At 37.1% G+C, this 19,281-nt stretch overlaps 1 protein-coding gene across 1 annotated transcript in view; it reads right to left on the reverse strand.

Moving 5' to 3' along the window:
* NFATC1 (nuclear factor of activated T-cells 1) overlaps positions 1-19,281 on the reverse strand; it is a 205,708-nt gene that overhangs the window by 154,295 nt on the left and 32,132 nt on the right. The window contains exon 3 of the mRNA XM_018553005.1: positions 3,328-3,487. Within this exon, the coding sequence (XP_018408507.1) occupies positions 3,328-3,487 (160 nt within the window). The remainder of the gene's footprint in view (positions 1-3,327; positions 3,488-19,281) is intronic.

Genomic DNA, 19,281 nt, shown 5'->3' on the forward strand with positions numbered 1-19,281 from the left:
TAAGAGAACAGACATAATCATTGCCGAATGATGAGGGATAGTACTCTGCTCACATTACACTGTATTTAGTCTAGAACAGCTCCATAATTCTGCAGTATAAACTGTGTTTTACTGCAAAAGCAAAGAGAATGAGGAAAATGTGTAAAAGGCTGTCTACAATTTTCAAACTAATCAGTGGGAGCGGAATAGCTAGCCAAAGCCGACTGTATGTCATTTTCATTTCATCTTTACCATTTCTTTAGAGACAAGCCCTTCAACTTCATTGTTTTCAATTGGGTTGATTTACTAAAATGAGAACAGGCTTTTCACTACACAAACTGAACTTTTATTTTGCATGGACATTTTCCCTTTAGCTTTTTTTTTGCTAGCTTGTGATTTAGTATTCTTTGCAAAATGACATTTCACCACAGTCAAAGTATGGCAAAATGCTCTTGCAAACTGAACACGCTCTACCCCTTTATTAAATCAACCCCAATTGATTTTAAACTCATTTTAAATTTTTGCGCAACTATCTCAAAGTCGTTAAACAATTTTATTCTCCAAATAAAATTATGCGTAAATTGTTTTACAAAAATAATTAAAATTACACTTAACAAGGGCATGGAACAAGGGTAGTAAATGTGTGTGATGCTCATCTTAAATGTGACAGCATTGGACCTCACTTCATAGTCTGTATGTTCATTTGTGCAGGAGCCATATCAGAGCACCAGGACACATTCAATGTAGCAGAATGTGACACGCATCAAGAAAAATGCATTGCTGAGCACTGGTGAGTTTAAATTCAGTTTAATTTACTATTGATACAGCACGAATAAATGTCCTTTTTGTCCTTATTATGACATTAGTATTATATTATCATATATGTAGCAGCTACATAGACTACTCTCTATTTTGTATAACCTAAATACTAAGAGATCTATGTATAGATTTTTTCACATAAGCATCGCACAACTTTTACCCAGGATTCATGTTTCTTCCAACATAATTTTACTAGAAATATGAGTGAATCTTGGGTCAAAGTTGTGTCAATCTTGTGTGAAAACATTTATAAATTGACCCCTAAGTACTGTAAATAGAACTCATCCTGGTTCAATGACCACATTAATAATTATATAAAAAAGGTAAATGTTATACCTTACATTTTGCGCATTGCAAAGTTAATTTAGGATGAAAGTTGAGTAACTTTTTGCTCTTGTATACTAGCATTTATTCTATAATATTCACAAAATATTATGCTTCCAAATTTTCGTCAGTGCTTGATGAGAAAATAATGTTATAGAAAATGTTTGTAATAAAGTTAATTAGTGTGCATAGTAGGATACTAATGTATGTTATATTGTTTTATGAGTAAATAATAATATGTCATGTGCCACAGTTTAAAGCATTTTTCAATGTGGCAAGATCTTTTAATTTAGTTTAACTTAGGAATCTAATTTATTAGATTTGATTTAAACAAAAGAATAGATGCATCAAATTTAAGAAGTATATAATATATTGATGTCACCCAAAAATGACCACTGGACTGAGAATCTGATCTATTCCATATAAAAAGGATGAAAACTAAAAAGGTAGTACAAAGTTCGATGACAATATACCAAGCCTATTAACTCCTCACAACCAATCAGATTTCAGGTTAGCATAGCCAAATGAGGAGAATGATGAAGCCAAGATTCAGATTAGCCAGTCTGGATCCAATTGCCAAAGAAAATCCAGCCATTCATTTTAGTACAACCAAGTATCTCATCATGTGCACCCCATTATTGCACTGTGTTGATGACCTGCATCCCCAACTGTCCCTATTGTAGATGGATTGGCCAGACTGTGAAACCTTAAGACAGACTTTAGCATGCATCTTTTGGGAAGAATTAAAATTGAGTGGGGGAGAATCTTAAATATCTAGATTTATTTTAATGCAAGAGGCTAAGTTGTCTTACTATATAACTGAAGTCGACAGCTGTACCCAGTGTTATAGGTATCAAGAGTGCTATAACATTTTGTAGCAAAATGGAAAAACAGCTATCTCCGAGACCTCGGTTCCTACAAAACTGGATGTATCAAATTTTGTGGGAATTTTAAGTAATTTTAAAAGGGATACATTACCTAACTGAGCGGACATCACTACAGGGTTTTAAAGCACAAGGCTCCTTTGTTTGAAAGCTGAATTGATCTTCTGCCTTTAAATGTGCAGTGATTTGCCTCGCAGTTAGTAAAGGTGGCCATACAATGTGCAAATTTTGGCCAGCTTGAAGAGCCGGACGAAATTGAACAGTGGGTGCGCCATTGGCACCCTTCGTATGAACAGAGCCAGCAGCCAATGAGCTGCAGGCTCTATTAGGGTATGGCCATTGTCAGAATATAAAAAGAAACAGCAGGGATTCCTCGATCAATGCCCTTGTTGCATCGATTGAGAAATCTTCTCTATTTTTTTCATTCAGCCAGCAAGCTGTATGGCCAACTTTAGTATTACTCTTACAGTGTATTTCCACTTTTGCAGCCAAATTAGGATAACACCTATATTTGTTGCATGTTCCCATGCACACAGCAAAAGCTAAAAAAAAACTAAATTTTAAGGGTTACAATTTCTCTGTGCTTCTATTTCTTTTAAATGTTAGGAGGGGTTGTGATGGGCGAGGGGTCCCGTCCATTCAGAGAAGGTATGCCCATTGTGTGTTAATGAAGCTTATCAGATAAGCACAATTTTCACATTTCTGTCCCAAGACTTTCCATCACTGTAAAAGAGCTAAGAAAAACCTGGACTCAGCCATCTTGCCTGATTTAACAAAACATCTAAAATGGTAAGAATATCTTATTAAAAATTATTTTTCAATATGCTGTGTGCCATTTGCATTGTCAAAGCTTCTGCTTTTCCTGCATAGCTTCCAGTTTTTCACTTGAAGGAAAAAAAAAGAATGAGAAGACTTGCACCGCCAACCAGGACAAATATAATCCTGTGGCAAGAGGGGGCAACTATCTATGCCACGTTAACAAAGTACTACACTTTGGTCCATTCCATGGTTAACATAATTTTGTCATATGATCCCAAAGATAATTTTCCCTAGTGGACAAATTTTGCATTCAGGGTATTACTAACCCATTATAAGACATTGCTGTCCTAAATGGTTATGGTTTTTAAAATATTTAGTACATGCAGTTTATGACTGCTAAAGAAAACAAAGTAAGTATTGTTAGACAATCTGATGGAATTCAGGGCAAGTTCATTTGTGACATCTCTGGGAAAGCACATTTCATCTCTCTAATTTTGCCCATCGTAAAAAAAAGTGTTTTTGAACCAGAGCCAGTATAAACAGTGTCCTATCACATGCATACCTGCACAATGGGATGGCCTCCTGTAGATGCTTTCACCGCCCCTCGGCTTCCTTCCGTCTCATAATGAGCTCTGTGATGAGATTTGGGCTGCACGTCAATTCTCAGTTCATAAGGTCCTGACTGGGATGGCAGATGCCAATCAAGGGCCGGCAGAGAGGGGCTGTAATGGAAAAGAACAGCTATTTAACAGTGATTAAATATTAACACAAAACGTATTATCCCACACCACAGGAATTTGGCACTATTACTTTAGAGACCATGATTAGCAGGCCATCCTTCACTATATTACATTTAAAATTTCATCAATAGGTCTAATGCCACGGCATAAGTAATTTAAAAGGCCATGAAGCAGCCAAAACCTCTTTCCACTTCATGAAGATGAAGAGCTGCATAGCCACTGATGCTACGCTGGCTATTAGGTTGCTTAACTCAATGGAAATTCTGCGTGCATCGTTTCTCTTTCCACAATCTAACTGCTTTTACTCGTCCTCAAAGTGAAAATATTAATATAAAAGCAACCAAGCAATGGATAAATGTTATACACAGGAGAGCCTAATTTGCGTGTTTGTAAATTTTATAGGTTTATGTCCCTGAATAATGCAATTACATTTGGCACCACTTTGTTCTGACCAATATGATTTAGTTATAATGTAGAAACAGCTTCTAACTTTAAAAAGAAAATGGTGGAAAAATGTATATACACTGAGAAACATGAACACTTTTGAGGGCATTTATGAAGCAGTGAAAGCAACTCAGCAAACATTCACTGTAAGTCAGTTATATCTGCAGTGAATGTTTGCTGAATGTTACATTGATTGTTTTATAGCCCTTGGTCTCCAAGTCCGTATATTTTTATAATAAAAAGCACATGACTGGTATCATTATTGGACTGACAGAGCATACTGTAGGTCCATAATGGAAACACAACCCATTTGAAATGTAGAATGTATAGTCTTGGATTTACTTTTGTTTAACCTTTTACAATATTCTTCAGTTCTTCCATAGAGTTCTATTTTATCAACAACACAGCAACTTAAAAAAAGAGAATTATGAGGCAAATGATTTTCACTCAGCCTCATAATCTGAGCCGACCTGTGACAATGAAACTGTCACAGGTCGGCACAGTAGATCGGGAAGTGAGCACATACTGTCGCTCACTTCTCGATCTATCCGTGCAGAGAGCCGTCACGGTCTCTCACGGCCCCCCGCAGGGATTCCCCCCCTCCCCTGTCCGATCCTCCAGCGCTGACTGGCGGAACGGATGGTGGAGGGGGCGCGTAGAGCTGGCTCTCCCTCTAGATAGGCAGAGCCAGCTGTCACTCATGCAGCTGGGTGGATCCAGACCGCAATGTCAGGATCCGTTCCGGCTGCGGCGTCTCGGTATACCACGAGCTGTAGCTCATGGTATACTGAGCTTTGGGTGACGGGAGGACGCTTCCATTACCCTTAAGAGAACTATGGGGAAAAGCACTGACCCCATAGTTCTCCTTTAAACTTCTAGTGCAGCCTTACCAGTAAGTGAAAAAAGGTGTTTGTTACAGCACCTAGCCCTGGAGTACTCACCTTGCGATGGCACAATACATGCAACACAGCAATGGATTTGTAATTTATAAGCAAGATTCTGACTGTGAGGAAGTGGCAGCACTGTGAGCCTATCCTTACTCTAATGTACAGTGCTATCAAATCTAACACTGGTATAGGAAGAAAACATAGTGATAACATTCTATAAGTGCTGATGTACCTATATTTGCCAATCAGGAGGCTATGAACAAGTTGGTAACAAAGCTATATTGCTCAACTGTAGGAGAACCAAAGTGAGGTTATCGGTCTAGCTATGCGGTTTGTCAGGGGTACCTGGATTACAAGAATGGCTGAAAAGAATTACAAATATTTAACACGTACGGCATTTCAAATATATGAATTTCTCTGTGTTTAGCTATAGGCCTGGAGTTCAGCTATAATCATTAGGGTACAGCTATGGAGTCATGCCCCATGGAATGGTGCATATGCTTCGTTTTACAACTGTGAGAGTTTGCAGTATAAACATTATAGATAGGAACACTGGTAAATAGTGTATGGCTGGGCAAATTAAAAATAAAAAAAAAACAGCCATATATACAGTACATCTCTGTCCAGTCCAATGATCATCTAACCTCCTGTAGTAAACTGATATCTCTGCACCTGCTGCACTGAAATTCCAAGCAGCTTTGTCAGTGCGGCCTTCTGCCTTGCTCAGAACACCTCTCTCCTCATCTCCATAACATAAGGGGTGGGCCTTCTGTAATTCAACAGGGCAGAGCTCAGGCAGGGCTGATAACACTGCTTTGGACTTTAAAGGGTAAGTCCACTTTGCCAAGTGAATTTGGGAAGATGGAATTTCCCCTCTAATCTAACCCCCAGCCCCCTGTGCTGACCAATGAGAAGTGCTTCTTGCTAAGAAGTGCTTCTCATTAGTTAGTGCGGTATGGTGACCACGCTGACCAATGAGTGTTCGCCATTTGCTAATGAAATTCAAAATTCATAGTGCAAGGCTATGCTACACGGCAGTATGGGTTATGGATAGTACAGCAGGTAAGTCTAGCGGGGGAGAGGGGGCAAGATTGAAGGGGATGATTCCATTTTCCCCGAATTCATTTGGGAAAGTGGACTTACCCTTTAATGCAGCAGTGGCAGCATTATCAATTCTCACTACAGAAAGTTAGGAACTCAATGGTAGGAAGTTAGGAATTCTGGTAGGATCAGCAGGTATTTTTCTATATTTGCTGTGGGAACATGGGAAATTGTGCATTTATTGCAACACTTCATTTCTTTTTTACTTTTCCTATACGTATACTTTAAGAAAAAAAAAAGCCTTGTAGAGGGAGTCTAGAACATGCCTGCTCTTAAATAAAAGGTGAGTATGATATACTGCACATTTGAGTTATTGCTGGACTCAGCATAGTTATTATAGTTGGTGTTCAGAATGATTCATATTAGGTACCGTATTTTAATGTGAAAAATATAACAGTGGATGCTGGAAAAAAAAATGTAAAAAAAAGTCATGCTGTCTTATTTGAAAAGCACTGAGTGGTTTCACCTTTACTCTAACCTACCTGCCAAACTGATTATGACTTACAAGAGTTTGGAGGCGAATAACCCACAACTTAAAATTAAACCATAAACTTTTGTTATCTCAAAATCAAGTGTCGCTAATGTTACCAGTTATTTGTTTTTGTATTTTTAAACTGAGCACAGACATGAAAAGAAACAGTACATTCATTTTCATTTTTTTAGTTGCAAGAAAAGTATCTATTCCAACAAATTGATTTTCATCCATGATAAAATATTATATAAAGAAATAGAATATTAACAATACATTTAGAGTGGGGTTTCACAGCGTCTCTTCCTTGTTCACAATATGCAGTGTTTGAATCATGCACTGGGAAACCATTAATCATCACTCTCTAGAATTATGTATAAAGAGGCTGCTGCAATTCTAAATCAAAAATGTAAGAGACTCAATACACAAAGCTAAAACACCAGAAAAGGATCCTTATTGGCAAAAATTTGACAGGTATTTTTAGCCCAGTCTAATGAGTTTTAAAAATTACAGGCCTTAAAAAACTTAGATCATTATCCTTCTGTAACGCTTCATGAATTGAGCATAGGGCTTTATAAAATGTTTGTAAACCCTTAGAATCAAATTTACAGTTTAGTTCTTGGATTTAAATACAGCTTCAACATAAAACTGAGGGAAATTGACTTTAAAGTCTATTCTAAAATAATAAATTATTGTTATACATTAGCATTTTGTGTTACTGTCTGTTCCAAAATATTTCCAATTATAATTCCAAGTCTATTCCAAAATTATTATTGTTATTATTATACATTAGGATTTTGTGACTCCTTACAAAATGCTTTCACTTCCTGGCTTTTTACAATTCTTAAAGAATACAGAAGAACGGTCCACATCAGAATTTACAGGTCTGCCCAACTGCAAAAGACAATGATAGTGTCAGGATTCCAAGATCGCTTCTTCAGAATTTAGAATAAAGAAATAGTTTGTTAGGCCAGCTGCGAGATAGTTGTATCTTTGTTGTGGGCTTGTGGTTGGGCAATAACACAACTATAATACTCCAAAGAAATCTCCAAGAGGAAACTGATAAGTGACTACAAATTGTGGGAGGACACATTTGATATTATTTACATAGTCGTGTGTAACCTACTCAACTGCCAATACATCCTAAAGATGGAAATGGAAAATAATGATGACGTGTGTCTTCCTTTTTTTGTTTGGTTTAATCTAATAAGATCCAGCTATACTACTTGATCATAATCAAAACACATGGTTCTCACCTCAACAGTAAGTCAAAACAAAATAGTTGCTGCATTGTAAAGTATTATCATTATGCTGAACAATCTGGTGGCCATGTACTATAAATGTGTACCTTGCATCCTGGGTTCAGTTTTTGCCGGGGACACTCTGCATTTAGCATGTATATTCTCCCTGCGTTTTTATGCACTTTCTACCATAACTCGAAAATGTACTGGTTGGTTAACGGGATTCCACCCAAACTGACAACATTGGGGTAAACACAATATATTGTAAATAACGTTTGAGGAAAGGGGCTGGTATGAATGAATTAAAACTTTGGGGAATTAGTCAGTGCTGTAAAATTAGGTAAATAATCAATTATATTAGGATACCATGTACTTTTTAAACTGAATATTGTGCCACATTACAAAAGGCACATTATGCTCAAACTTGCTCCAAGTTCCTTTGTAAACACAGGAAAATATTGTTTAATGAGATGATTTTTTTTTAAAGGAAGCAATTCAATGACAAAGTTCCAACTCTGATACACTTTTTTTTTTTTAACTTAAATTGAATTTTCCCAAAAGGTTAAATAAAATTCTGCCACAGCAAGAATTCCAAGAAATTCCGAATGCTGGTTTTTATGTACATCCGATTCAAAGCCACTCAGGTTTCCCTGCTTGTAACCCCTTATCAACAGTAAAGGCCTATTATCTGCATCTTCTTGAGAGCAGCAGGCTTGCCACTACATATTGTTGTTATACCTGGGGATCACCCTACTAGGGACTTAAAAACAAAGGCAATTTTTTTAAGAGCCAAATGGGCAGCCAAAATAGTTTTACATTTTCTAAGTAAAATTAATGACGTAAAGAGGTCTATTTATAAATGTTTTCACAAATATTTTCACCCAAAATTAGCACACTTTTCCAATTCAATCCAATTAGAAAAAGGTGTTAATTTTGGGTAAAATCGTATAAATCTTGGGTGAAAACATTCGTTAATAGACCATAAAGTGTATGTCTGGGTGAAAAAAAAAAATCCCTACATCTCTTCAATACAGGCACATTTCCCTACAACGTGTTCATTTTTAAATTCTGCAAGTACACAAAAATATTGGCCGTAAATCCAGTGAGGTTATAACTTTCTTTGCACTCTGCTTACATTATCTGTAAAAGAAGTGCATTAAAGTGTATGGTACACGAAAAAATTCAAAAATCACATATATTGGTCTGTGTTTTTTGGTAAATCTAGCCTGGTTTTTTTTTTAGTTCCTCATTTGCTCTGAAATACTTTGTGATCCCACCAGTTCTCCTCCTTTCTTGTCTCATTCTAATTATGCTACACACGAAAGCAGATCTGTCCTACCTTCTCTGAGATACAATAATACAGGCTGATGCACAGTGTGCCTGTATCTTCCGTAGTCAATTTTGCTGATATGCACCAACCCCCCCCCCCAAGCGGTCAAGTGACCAAAGAGTGACATCTTTGTCATTGATGGAGGTGCCCTCCGCACACCTTTCAGCAGTCCCGGCCAACAATCAAATAAATGGTGGTCGAAGTAACTTCACGGATGGCACCGTGCAAAACACAAGATTGAAGAAAATAGGTCACCAGCACTCCATAAGTTAAAATGAATGAGTCCTTTTAATGGACAATGATGTCACAGAAATCCAACATGAGCCGACGTTTCGGGGCCACACAGGGTCCCTTCTTCAAGGCAAGAGATGTGACCCTTTGACATCTTTGTCAGGTTGGTTTTTTTTTGGGGGGGGGGGGGGGTTTACAAAAGTAAATACCATTCTAGTTTGAAAAAAGCTTTTGATTGTATTATTATATGTGTTCACAAATACTTTATTATTATACATGGATTCCCCCCAACACTGGCAGTCTAAGGACCCGTGACATCATCACGTCTAATACAGGTATATTAGAAGTGAACAGTCACTGCCTCTGGATCAAGAATTGGGTAGTTCTTTATTTTCGCCCCTAGAGAAAAACAAGCAGTTAACCCTTGCAGTGCAGAAGTAGCCCCACTGCAAGGGCTAATTTATCTAAAACATGGGAGTTCTTCTTTAAATTATCCGATCATGTAAAAAGCTAATTCTTTATTACTTTCATCTGCAGATAAATGGATAATTGAAATTAAACTTTACTTTTTTTTGTGTGGATATTCTCAACTCCATTAGCTGTCCTCTTTAGCAGTTAGTATTCCTGTAACCTCAAAGGCTAGATACAATACCACAGAGTAGGGTGTGTTTTGATGCAACATATGATACTCACCCTAATATTGGTGTATATCATCAACTAATATTAAAAACTCATAACTCAGTAATTCATAACACATTAAAGAGCAGCAGGAGGAAGCAAGTTCACAGCCCTTATTTTACACAGCATGGGAAAAAGTCACTCCATTACGTAGTCTTTGACCCCCATGACGATTCTCATTTATTAAAAAATATGCTACAAACATTTATGTTGATGGACTCTCACTGTGGAAGGAAGTTTAGTTAAAATGTGTGATTAACAAAATAACACACATTTCTGTTTGGTGCCAGCGGCCCAGAGCAAAAGTTACAAGAGGTCAGATGGAAACATTTTGAATGGGAGCAGGAAACACATTGAGACCAAAACAGTGGAAAGCCGTGCGATCAGAATCTGTATTAAGATCATTCCACTGAAGCGCATCACTGTTAAAAAATTGTTTTCCTAGAAAACAAAAAATTTGAAAGATCTGAAGCATCCTGTCAAGCCAGATCTAATCTACAGGTTGAAGTAAAACCTAACTGTGCACAGAGCTTTAAAGGGAAAGTCCCTTTTACAAACTGCACTTCCTCAGCATGGCTGCGACTCTAATATTAGTTCTAGTTTAGGTCACAGTATAAAAATAAAGTGCCAATGCACTTGGTTAAGGCATTGTAGCAATCTGGAGGATTCAACATATGGTAGAATACAGTCTACATATAAATAAAAATATAGCAGTTGCTTGTTTTATCTTGGTGTAGCACTTAATTGCCATGCTTCTGTGAGGAAAGGAGAAACAAGAATCATAATGTTAAATATTGTTTAAAGCTATTGCATTGCATATATGAGCAATGTATCATATCCTTAAATGATATAGCCATCTTTAGACCCTCTGGTACAAGTCAGCAGTCTTCCTTAATAAAAGCAGCACAAAATATATACATGAACCTGCACCAGCTAGGAAGATTTCAAATTTCATAAAACTAGAGCAGTCAGCACTATAAAAGATCAGTTTTGATAGGCCATTACGTGTTACTTTAACTTAAAGTGACACTAAACTCAGGAATTAAATCTTAAAAATGCTTTCAAGTACACTATTAACAAAAATGTATCTTGTGTGTATCACTCGGCTGTAGATCCTCAAATCATCTCTGAATTGATGCTGACACTGTCCTTCCTTCTGCTGTACTTTTGTCCACATGGTCCTTGTGTGTTGTAAAAAAGTAGCCAGCAGCCCAAGCTCGCTCCCATGATGGACTAAAACCTCAATACAAATTGGTAAACTAAACATGAGATTGTAGTCCATCACAGGAGTGAGCTTGGAGCGGTGGCAACTTTACAACACAAACAGGGACCATGGGGAACAAAAGTAGCCACCCTCCGGAAGGAAGGACCAATTTGTATTGAGGTTTTAGTCCATCATGGGAGCGAGCTTGGGCTGCTGGCTACTTTTTTACAACACACAAGGACCATGTGGACAAAAGTACAGCAGAAGGAAGGACAGTGTCAGCATCAATTCAGAGATGATTTGAGGATCTACAGCCGAGTGATACACAAATATGATACATTTTTGATAAAAAGTTAAAGGTACTTGAATGCAGGTTTAAGATTTAACTCCTGAGTTTAGTGTGACTTTAAATACGTATGGCTGACTTTATGGGGTTGATTTACTAAAGGCAAATAGGACACTTACTTTGCAAGGCAATTTTCACTTGGCAGGGCAATTTTCCCTTAGCTTAGTGAATGTGGTGAAACTTCACTTTGCAAAGAATAATCAATCACGTGCAAGGAAACAAAAAAAAAAAAACAAAAAAAACGCATTTTTGCTTGCACATGACTGGATGACTGAAGTCAGCAGTGCTTCACCACATTCACTAAACTAAGAGGAAACTTCCCATGCAAAGTGCAAACTCCTTTGCAAAATGAACAGTCTTAAAATCAACCCCTATATAAATCTATATTTTATTATTCTGAACCAAATTAGTGAATTATGGTATGATGAATATTTATGGATGGCCTTACATTTAAGAAGTCTAAATGAAAAGCAGGTTAGCCTTGTTAGAAATGTGGACACCTGTGTTGTAAACACAGAATTCCAAAGCATTAACAGGAATTTCATTTCCTCTGGGGTTTTATTAAAAACTTGTAGACCAAGTAGCCACCTGTTTTTTTCAGGCTAATAGAAGCCTATTCCAATGGCCCCCCTTCTAGAGATCCCTATGTTAAAAGATTATAAAGAGATACAGTAGTTATAGATGCTTTATTTCAATACATAATTATTTTTTTTAAATGTATAGTTAACAATAGGAATGTGTATGACAACATTTGTACCTTTGAACAATCCTTTTTACAAAGCTATTCCGTGACTGCAAACCAGCTCTTCAGCATTAAACCCAATAGCTGCTGCGAGATTTTATTACGTGAAGGATTAAACAATTTTAGCTCCAATAATGTATGCAAATTAATAGCAGGTCTGCTGCCACTTTCTGCATTTATAATAAAGGAAGTTTTGTTGACATACAGACCCCATAACAGTTATTTATGGATCAGTGAATTCTACTTAACCTCTGGAAACCCAGGGGTTAAAGTAATTACAATAATGTAATTTGTCCCTTTTTGTCATTACATGAAGAACGAGAGAAGAGCAAGCACTGTGTAAACCCTGATTCACCAGGGGGCTGAGAGATGATAGGCAACTACTCATAAGCGAGTCGGTGAGCTGTAAGTGGTGATTTCCTGACCTTCAGCAACAAGACTGAGAAGCGAGAGTATATGTTTATGTGACTCTTAGAATGACTTTCCTGCCTTTTTCTTTTAACACTTCTTTTGTGAAGGCTTGACATCCATGTTAATGAGCATGTTGCATGGCTTCCAGATCACATACTCATTTAGAGATGACATTTTTTGTTCAGGCCTGCAAGCCTTCTGTCAGTGGTAAGGGCTGTTTTTTTTCTATATTAATGTACACCTGAGACCTAGCCATACTTAGGGCAGACATTTCGTTAGCTGAAAGTGGATATTTGGCTCTACTTCCCTGTAAAGTGGTATGTTACTTTCTGGCACCAGCAGGCCAACAAAGAGCATTTGTGTACAGACTATTCCATTCTCATAAAAGTTAACATTTTACTGTAAGCACCCACAGCCCCCTAGTATCACCTACATGTAGCGCTTATCCTAGAAGTAAAAACGAATCCTATATCATTCCCAAACCTTAAAGAAGAACTCCAGGCAAATAAAATCTGAACCCTTGCAGTAGGTCTACCCACACGCTCATTTTGCCTAGGGAGCTAAAGTAACAGAAATATACTCACCCAAACTATGACTTAGACCGGTCCCTACAGCCTCTCTTCCCCTCTGCTTTGTCAAAAGTCATCACTTCTTTTACAGTGTATAGGACGTGCGGACACCAAGGGACATACCATCGCTAGAATAGAGGAGGAGGCAGGAGAAAGGAACCAGTCTAGGAGCCATCTGGGATTGCGGTTTAAGTGAGCATATATCTCTGTTATTTTAGGTCCCTAGGCAAAACGAACACTTAACCTTTGTAGTGTGGGGGCAGCCCCACTGCAAAAGGTTAAGATCTTATTTGCCCGGAGTTATTCTTTAAAAGGAAACCAACCAGTCATGACAAAACCATGAAGGCTGCCATTGCTGAACTCTGCTTCTGAAAATGCTAACAAACCTTACTTTAGGTCAACCATAGGACTTTTTGACTGTCCTGAGCTGCAAAATTTATCCTGTGTCTTTTAGTGGTCAACATAAGTTGACCTTTTTACGAGCAGGTCAATAATGGAAACTAATTTTTTTTCATGCTAGGTTTAAAGCCCAACTCGTAGCTCAACCCCACCCCCTCTCCCCCGACCTCCCACAGAAAAAACATACTAACATTTTGGCAAAAAAAAAAAACTTTCGGAATCCATATGGAATCAATGTAACAAAAAAATGGTACCAATATATTTTTTTTTTTAAGTCATAATGCATAGTAATTAAGTTGATTCAGACTTACACTTGCCTAAAACTTTTTAATGGCTGCTTCTCTTGGACAAAGGCAACCAATGAATTATAAAATTATTCTTCCAGATAGAGAAGACCCATGATAAAACCATCATGAAGGAAATCTTTCACTGCATGCCCTCCCTTAAATGCGAGCACTTTCATAATTGTTTGAATTGCATAATTGAATTGCTACTGGACAACTAAAACCTTTATTTAAAGCCAAATAAGATGCAAGGTATATAACCTACAGCAACTAATCCTTAAATTTACTTTATCATAGCGAAGCACTTTACATTTTTGTTTAATGGATTCCAATTTTGATGCCATATGGTAGTTAAGTATAGCATCTATAAATGCAAAAGTCAGAGTTTAGCATGGAGTATTTTTTTTTTATGCCAGACTTTGAGTGTGAGTCCACCCTGGAATGGGAAACATACCATTCATTAATGGTTCTTTAAAGATGTTAACCAACCAAAGGATATACATTAGTCGAAGAACAAAAACAGCTTTAAAAATATTTTGGGGTATATGGCTCAAACAAAAATCTGAATTATAAAACTTTCAATAATGTTTGGTTTCCAAGACACTTAATTCATGCTGGCTTCACTTTTGTAAAACATTCTTAATAGTGTCTGTGTTTTCTCAACAATACTACAAGCTGATTTTAATCACCCGATTAAGCATTATCCACCTCTCATTCAGGTTAAAAGAATATGTTTAAGGCTTTCATTTCTTTAGCCTGTGTATACATTTCCAATTATTTTTAATACTTTAAAAAACTGGCAAAAAAACAGCATCATTTGAAATATAGAAGGTAGTTTAAATACTATATGTTCGATGTGCTTTACTAAAATGTAAAAAGGATCATCTTGTCCTCATGAAGCAAAACACACATGTATAAAATTAATCTCGCCTATAAAATGTGTGAATTAATTAACAGCTATATTGAGGGCCAAAGTAAATCTGAACTGATGAAACTGATAAGAGAATGTGTGAGTGAAAAGTGCAGGTCACATTTTGCAAGTGGCACCAAAGGACCTGTTAAGTTTTTTCATTAACGTCTTATTTAGCACACGCGAAATGACTCTAAAATGTCTTCTGTGTTCCTGGTATAGAGTGTGATTCCAGATGTTCACAGAGCAATGGTCATTACCAAGCCTGTGTTCCTCATACAGTAAGTGTGAGGACTACAGCTGCTGCATGTCAGGTCAGATGTAAACATTCAAGAAGCATTTACAAACCTTCCAGCTGTTAGTGACGTAATCCAATGTATTATTTCACTTTCATTGAATACAAGTCTGTGAAGGTCAGTTAGCAATTTGTATTTTTCAGTTTCTCCATCAGGTCTCAGAAGATAAAAGTCTAGCACGTAAGAGACACACATTACTAACCCTTCAATTTACTTGCCATTTTAATGAAACCCTAACAAAGATATTGCCTATGTTATCTAAAAAACATATTGAGATTAAAAATAACCAAAGATATTGTTTGGTATTTAACAAAAACTTAAACCCAAATTCCAAGATGCCCTCGCTTCAAGTCCTCTCTGCACCCCCTTTTGTCTTCTCACATGACATCCCATGAAAACTAACCTAATGCAATGATAGAAGACAACACTTGTTGCATTAGAGTCTTTGTGTAAGTTGTCAGTACTGTTAAGCACCAACAACAATTGGCATCCCACAATGCAATGCAGCATCTCTAGACAAGTCAGTCACATTGATCGTGGAATACTATGGGGGCATACTGCTTCTTTACCTTGCAAAATACCCCAAAACTGAATACAAGTTTGGGGGCTTCCAGTTAAAGGTGCAGACTCATTGAGGTTTAATGTGAATATATATGGCCATCAGGGGGTGGCTGCAATTATGGAATAGGCTCCGAGGGAAGGATCTTGTTCAGGTCCTATGGAAAATGTTAAGCTTTTTTCAGCGTCCATGGACACTGGGCGTTAATAGAATCTGATTTGCATCTTGTCTGTGGAGGTTCTCATTCATCCAGGTCATGGTATATCTGTAAAGAATAAGTCAAGGCAACTGGACTTGCTGTATTTTTCTTGAAGACGTTTCACTGGTCATCCAACCAGCTTTCTCAATTGAGAAATTCTGAATTGAGAAAGCTGGTCGGATGACCAGTGAAACGTCTTCAAGAAAAATACAGCAAGTCCAGTTGCCTTGACATATTCTTTACAGATATGAATTCAATCTTGTTTTTTATCTTTTTTCCAATTTTATCAAATTGTACTTCAGTGCATATATACTACAACCGCAAAGAACATTCCACATGTAGGATACAAATAAATCCATAATTTGTAATTAAAGAACAGACATACCTTGTCTATCAATTGTTACATGACACGTTTATCCAACAAAATATTAAAGTATGGCAACAAACCCACAAAACATGTTGCCAGCCCACATCACCAGAAGGACATTTAGTCATCTACTTTCCAAAGGGAATTCAGCAAGCTCCCATTTTTTCTATTACTCATATCCATGAGATATGGGAGGGGAAAAAATGTATGAGTATGAGCCAACACTAAACAGTTGTTTTTGGGATGTTAAAAATCACAAAACCTATTTTTTTTTACTTTTTACTGGGTTCCTAAGGAGAGATCAGACTGCAAAGGCTAATGCCAATCTAAATAAAATGACCAGCATTATTCAATATTTTTCACTATGCATTCTACAGCAAAGTATGGTATTGTCACACATATAAGAAATTTCAACTATAATCAAGAAATACAACTATACAATTATTTACTTTAAAATGAAAAAAAAAAAAAAAGCACAATAAACATTATTTTAGAATATATTTTAGGATCTCAAAGTGTACTAATAGTCATTGAACATCCTATGGTATAGTATAGCTGGTACATCCAGGTGCCTGCACATAGTACCTGTCAGTTTCTACAGTACCCTGGGAACATCGAAAGCAGAAAGCACCAATACGCAAATACCAACTTAAACTAAGGAATTGGCATCTGGCCAACACTCTTATACCCTTTGCTTCTTGTGACCAGAACATTGTTGTGATGGGTAGCCTCACTGAGCAACCATGAGATGGGGGACACAGTGGCAGGGCCAAGTGCCAACTTCATGTATGTTAAGTATTTGCTATTTTGTTGACAAAGGTTGTTAAATAATCAATGAGCCAAGCCATTCATAAGGCTAATTATATCAATAAAATGCTGGTCAGGAAGCTTCTAAGCCTAGTAACACCATCTTTTGAAAAGACCTGCAGGGCAAAGAAACAAGTACAAATAATTGAATACCCCCTGGTTCTATTTGCTTTCCCTTTTCCACTGCTCTATTTACCCAGCAGCCATTTCTCTCACGGTGTAATGCTGGGTGGCTGAGCATCCAATCACCAAACCTGGGCACAGTCACTTGACTCTGTAAGCTCTGGCCAGAATAATTTGTTTAGCACACAGGGTTTTTTCACTTCTCTCCATCAGGTGACCAGGGATACGAAGGAGAGAAGGCAGTTATATGCAGGTAATTAAGTAAACCTGCTTCATTTGTCTGCAAACCAAGTACTGAGTACATATGCATGCTTGTACTTTTCAGAGGTCCGATATTGTTCTATGTACAATCCTTGTTTTATTGATTGCATGTAATAATCTACTTTTTTGAGGTTGTGGATTTGGGGTTCTTGGGGTTTCATGAGCTGTAAGCCATAATCATCACAATTATGACAAATCACGGCTTGAATTATCTTGCTTTGCATGTAATGAGTCTATCTCATATATTAGTTTCACCGCATAAGTTATATTAGTGAAATAAATTAACTTTGCACGATATTCTAATTATTTGAGTTTCACCTGTATGTGCACAAACCACTATTTTGCTGCACGTGTTACCCACGAGTGCGAGCAATAATTCTAGGGCCATTATGCACGGTTAACACTAAACTGATGACCGGCAAAAGCTTTTAAAGCTTTTTGGGTATGGCAGTTTTTTGCGATTTTGCAGGTGCGTGCAATTTTAAAGCTTGACATGTTTGGTGTCAATTTACCTGACATGACCCCATATTTTACCCAAAAAATTGGTAGTAATAAAACGTATTAAAACAGAATGTAGGGAAAAGTTGTTTTTTCCCCAAAATTTTTGGTACTTTTTTCATTACATAGTAAAAATAAAAACCCCGGTGGTGATTAAATACCACCAAAAGAAAGCTCTGCCCCAAAAATTATATGAAATTAATTTTCAAATTCAAAAATGGCCTGAACAGGAAGGGGGTTTAATACCCTGGTCTTCAAGTGGTTAAAGCAACTTCCGGTATCGGCATTCGGTATCAGCAATTACAAAAAAAATATAATAAAATTTTTTTTTTATCAGTACTCAATACTGAAAAACCGTTATTGGTACAGCCCTAGTGTTAACAATTGCAGACTATATAAGCCAAGTGTATGTGAACCTCCATTGCTTGTTGGATACAGAGCTCTCTAGTACCTGAAAGGCAGTCAATATATTATAGGAACTGCTAGTGCATCAAATAATTGCAGTAGTGTATATATTATTTCCTCTAACCGCTGGATTAGCAGCTTACCATGAAAGTATTTACAAGCATTGGATTTATGGCATGCATACTCTGGGCTGCCTAAAGTAAACAGGGCTTGCCAGTGCAAGGAGAACAATTTTGTTATTCTATTTAAAGTTCCGCAATCATCTGATGTCGGGAAATGTCCTAGTCCTGTGACAGGGTGGAATATATACATTACTGGAACATTATTGTGGAACCTGATAAATTAAAATCCAGGAATATTATGTTGGATCAAAGTTACACTGCAATAGGATGCAGTGGGGCCCTGATTGCATCAGCTTTTTGGGAGAAGGTCTGAGAATGTATTATGTTTAAAGTGTTCTTAAAAATAAATATTTTAAAATATGAATAAACTGTAATGAAACTAATACTGCATAAGGGATAATGTATCATAAAATGGAAAAAAGGTATAACTAAATGCAAAACTATTTCTTTAGATTTGGATAGAGTGGTAAGGGGAGAGAACCACCGTCAGGTTTTTATGGCTTGTAGAAAGTGAAGATCACCAGCATTCAGAGAATAACATTAAATCTTAGTTATTTATTGAAGAAAAATGTCACGTGTTAGTTCACACCAGAAACTGCATCACAACTGCGTGCGTCTGTGCAGTTGCACTGCGATGCGTTTTCATGCGTTTTTTTAACTGCACTAAAAAGTGCTAATTAGGCATGTAGGTCACTTCCTTTTCCTGTCAGAGCATTTCCTATGTTTGTTTTGTTCCTTTGGGAGCTCAGTCATGCTTTCTTTGTTGGCTGGCATGGTGCTAGTTTTGACTTTAGCCATTCTTTTTTTTTATGTCTTGCGTTTGCACCGCGTTTGATGAGTTTTGATGCAGTTAAAGTAGGACAAGCAGTACTTTTTCTGACTGCAGTTGAATT

Source organism: Nanorana parkeri, unplaced genomic scaffold (genome assembly GCF_000935625.1).
Source record: "Nanorana parkeri isolate BGI_ZX_2015 unplaced genomic scaffold, ASM93562v1 scaffold105, whole genome shotgun sequence".
Lineage (NCBI taxonomy): Eukaryota > Metazoa > Chordata > Amphibia > Anura > Dicroglossidae > Nanorana > Nanorana parkeri.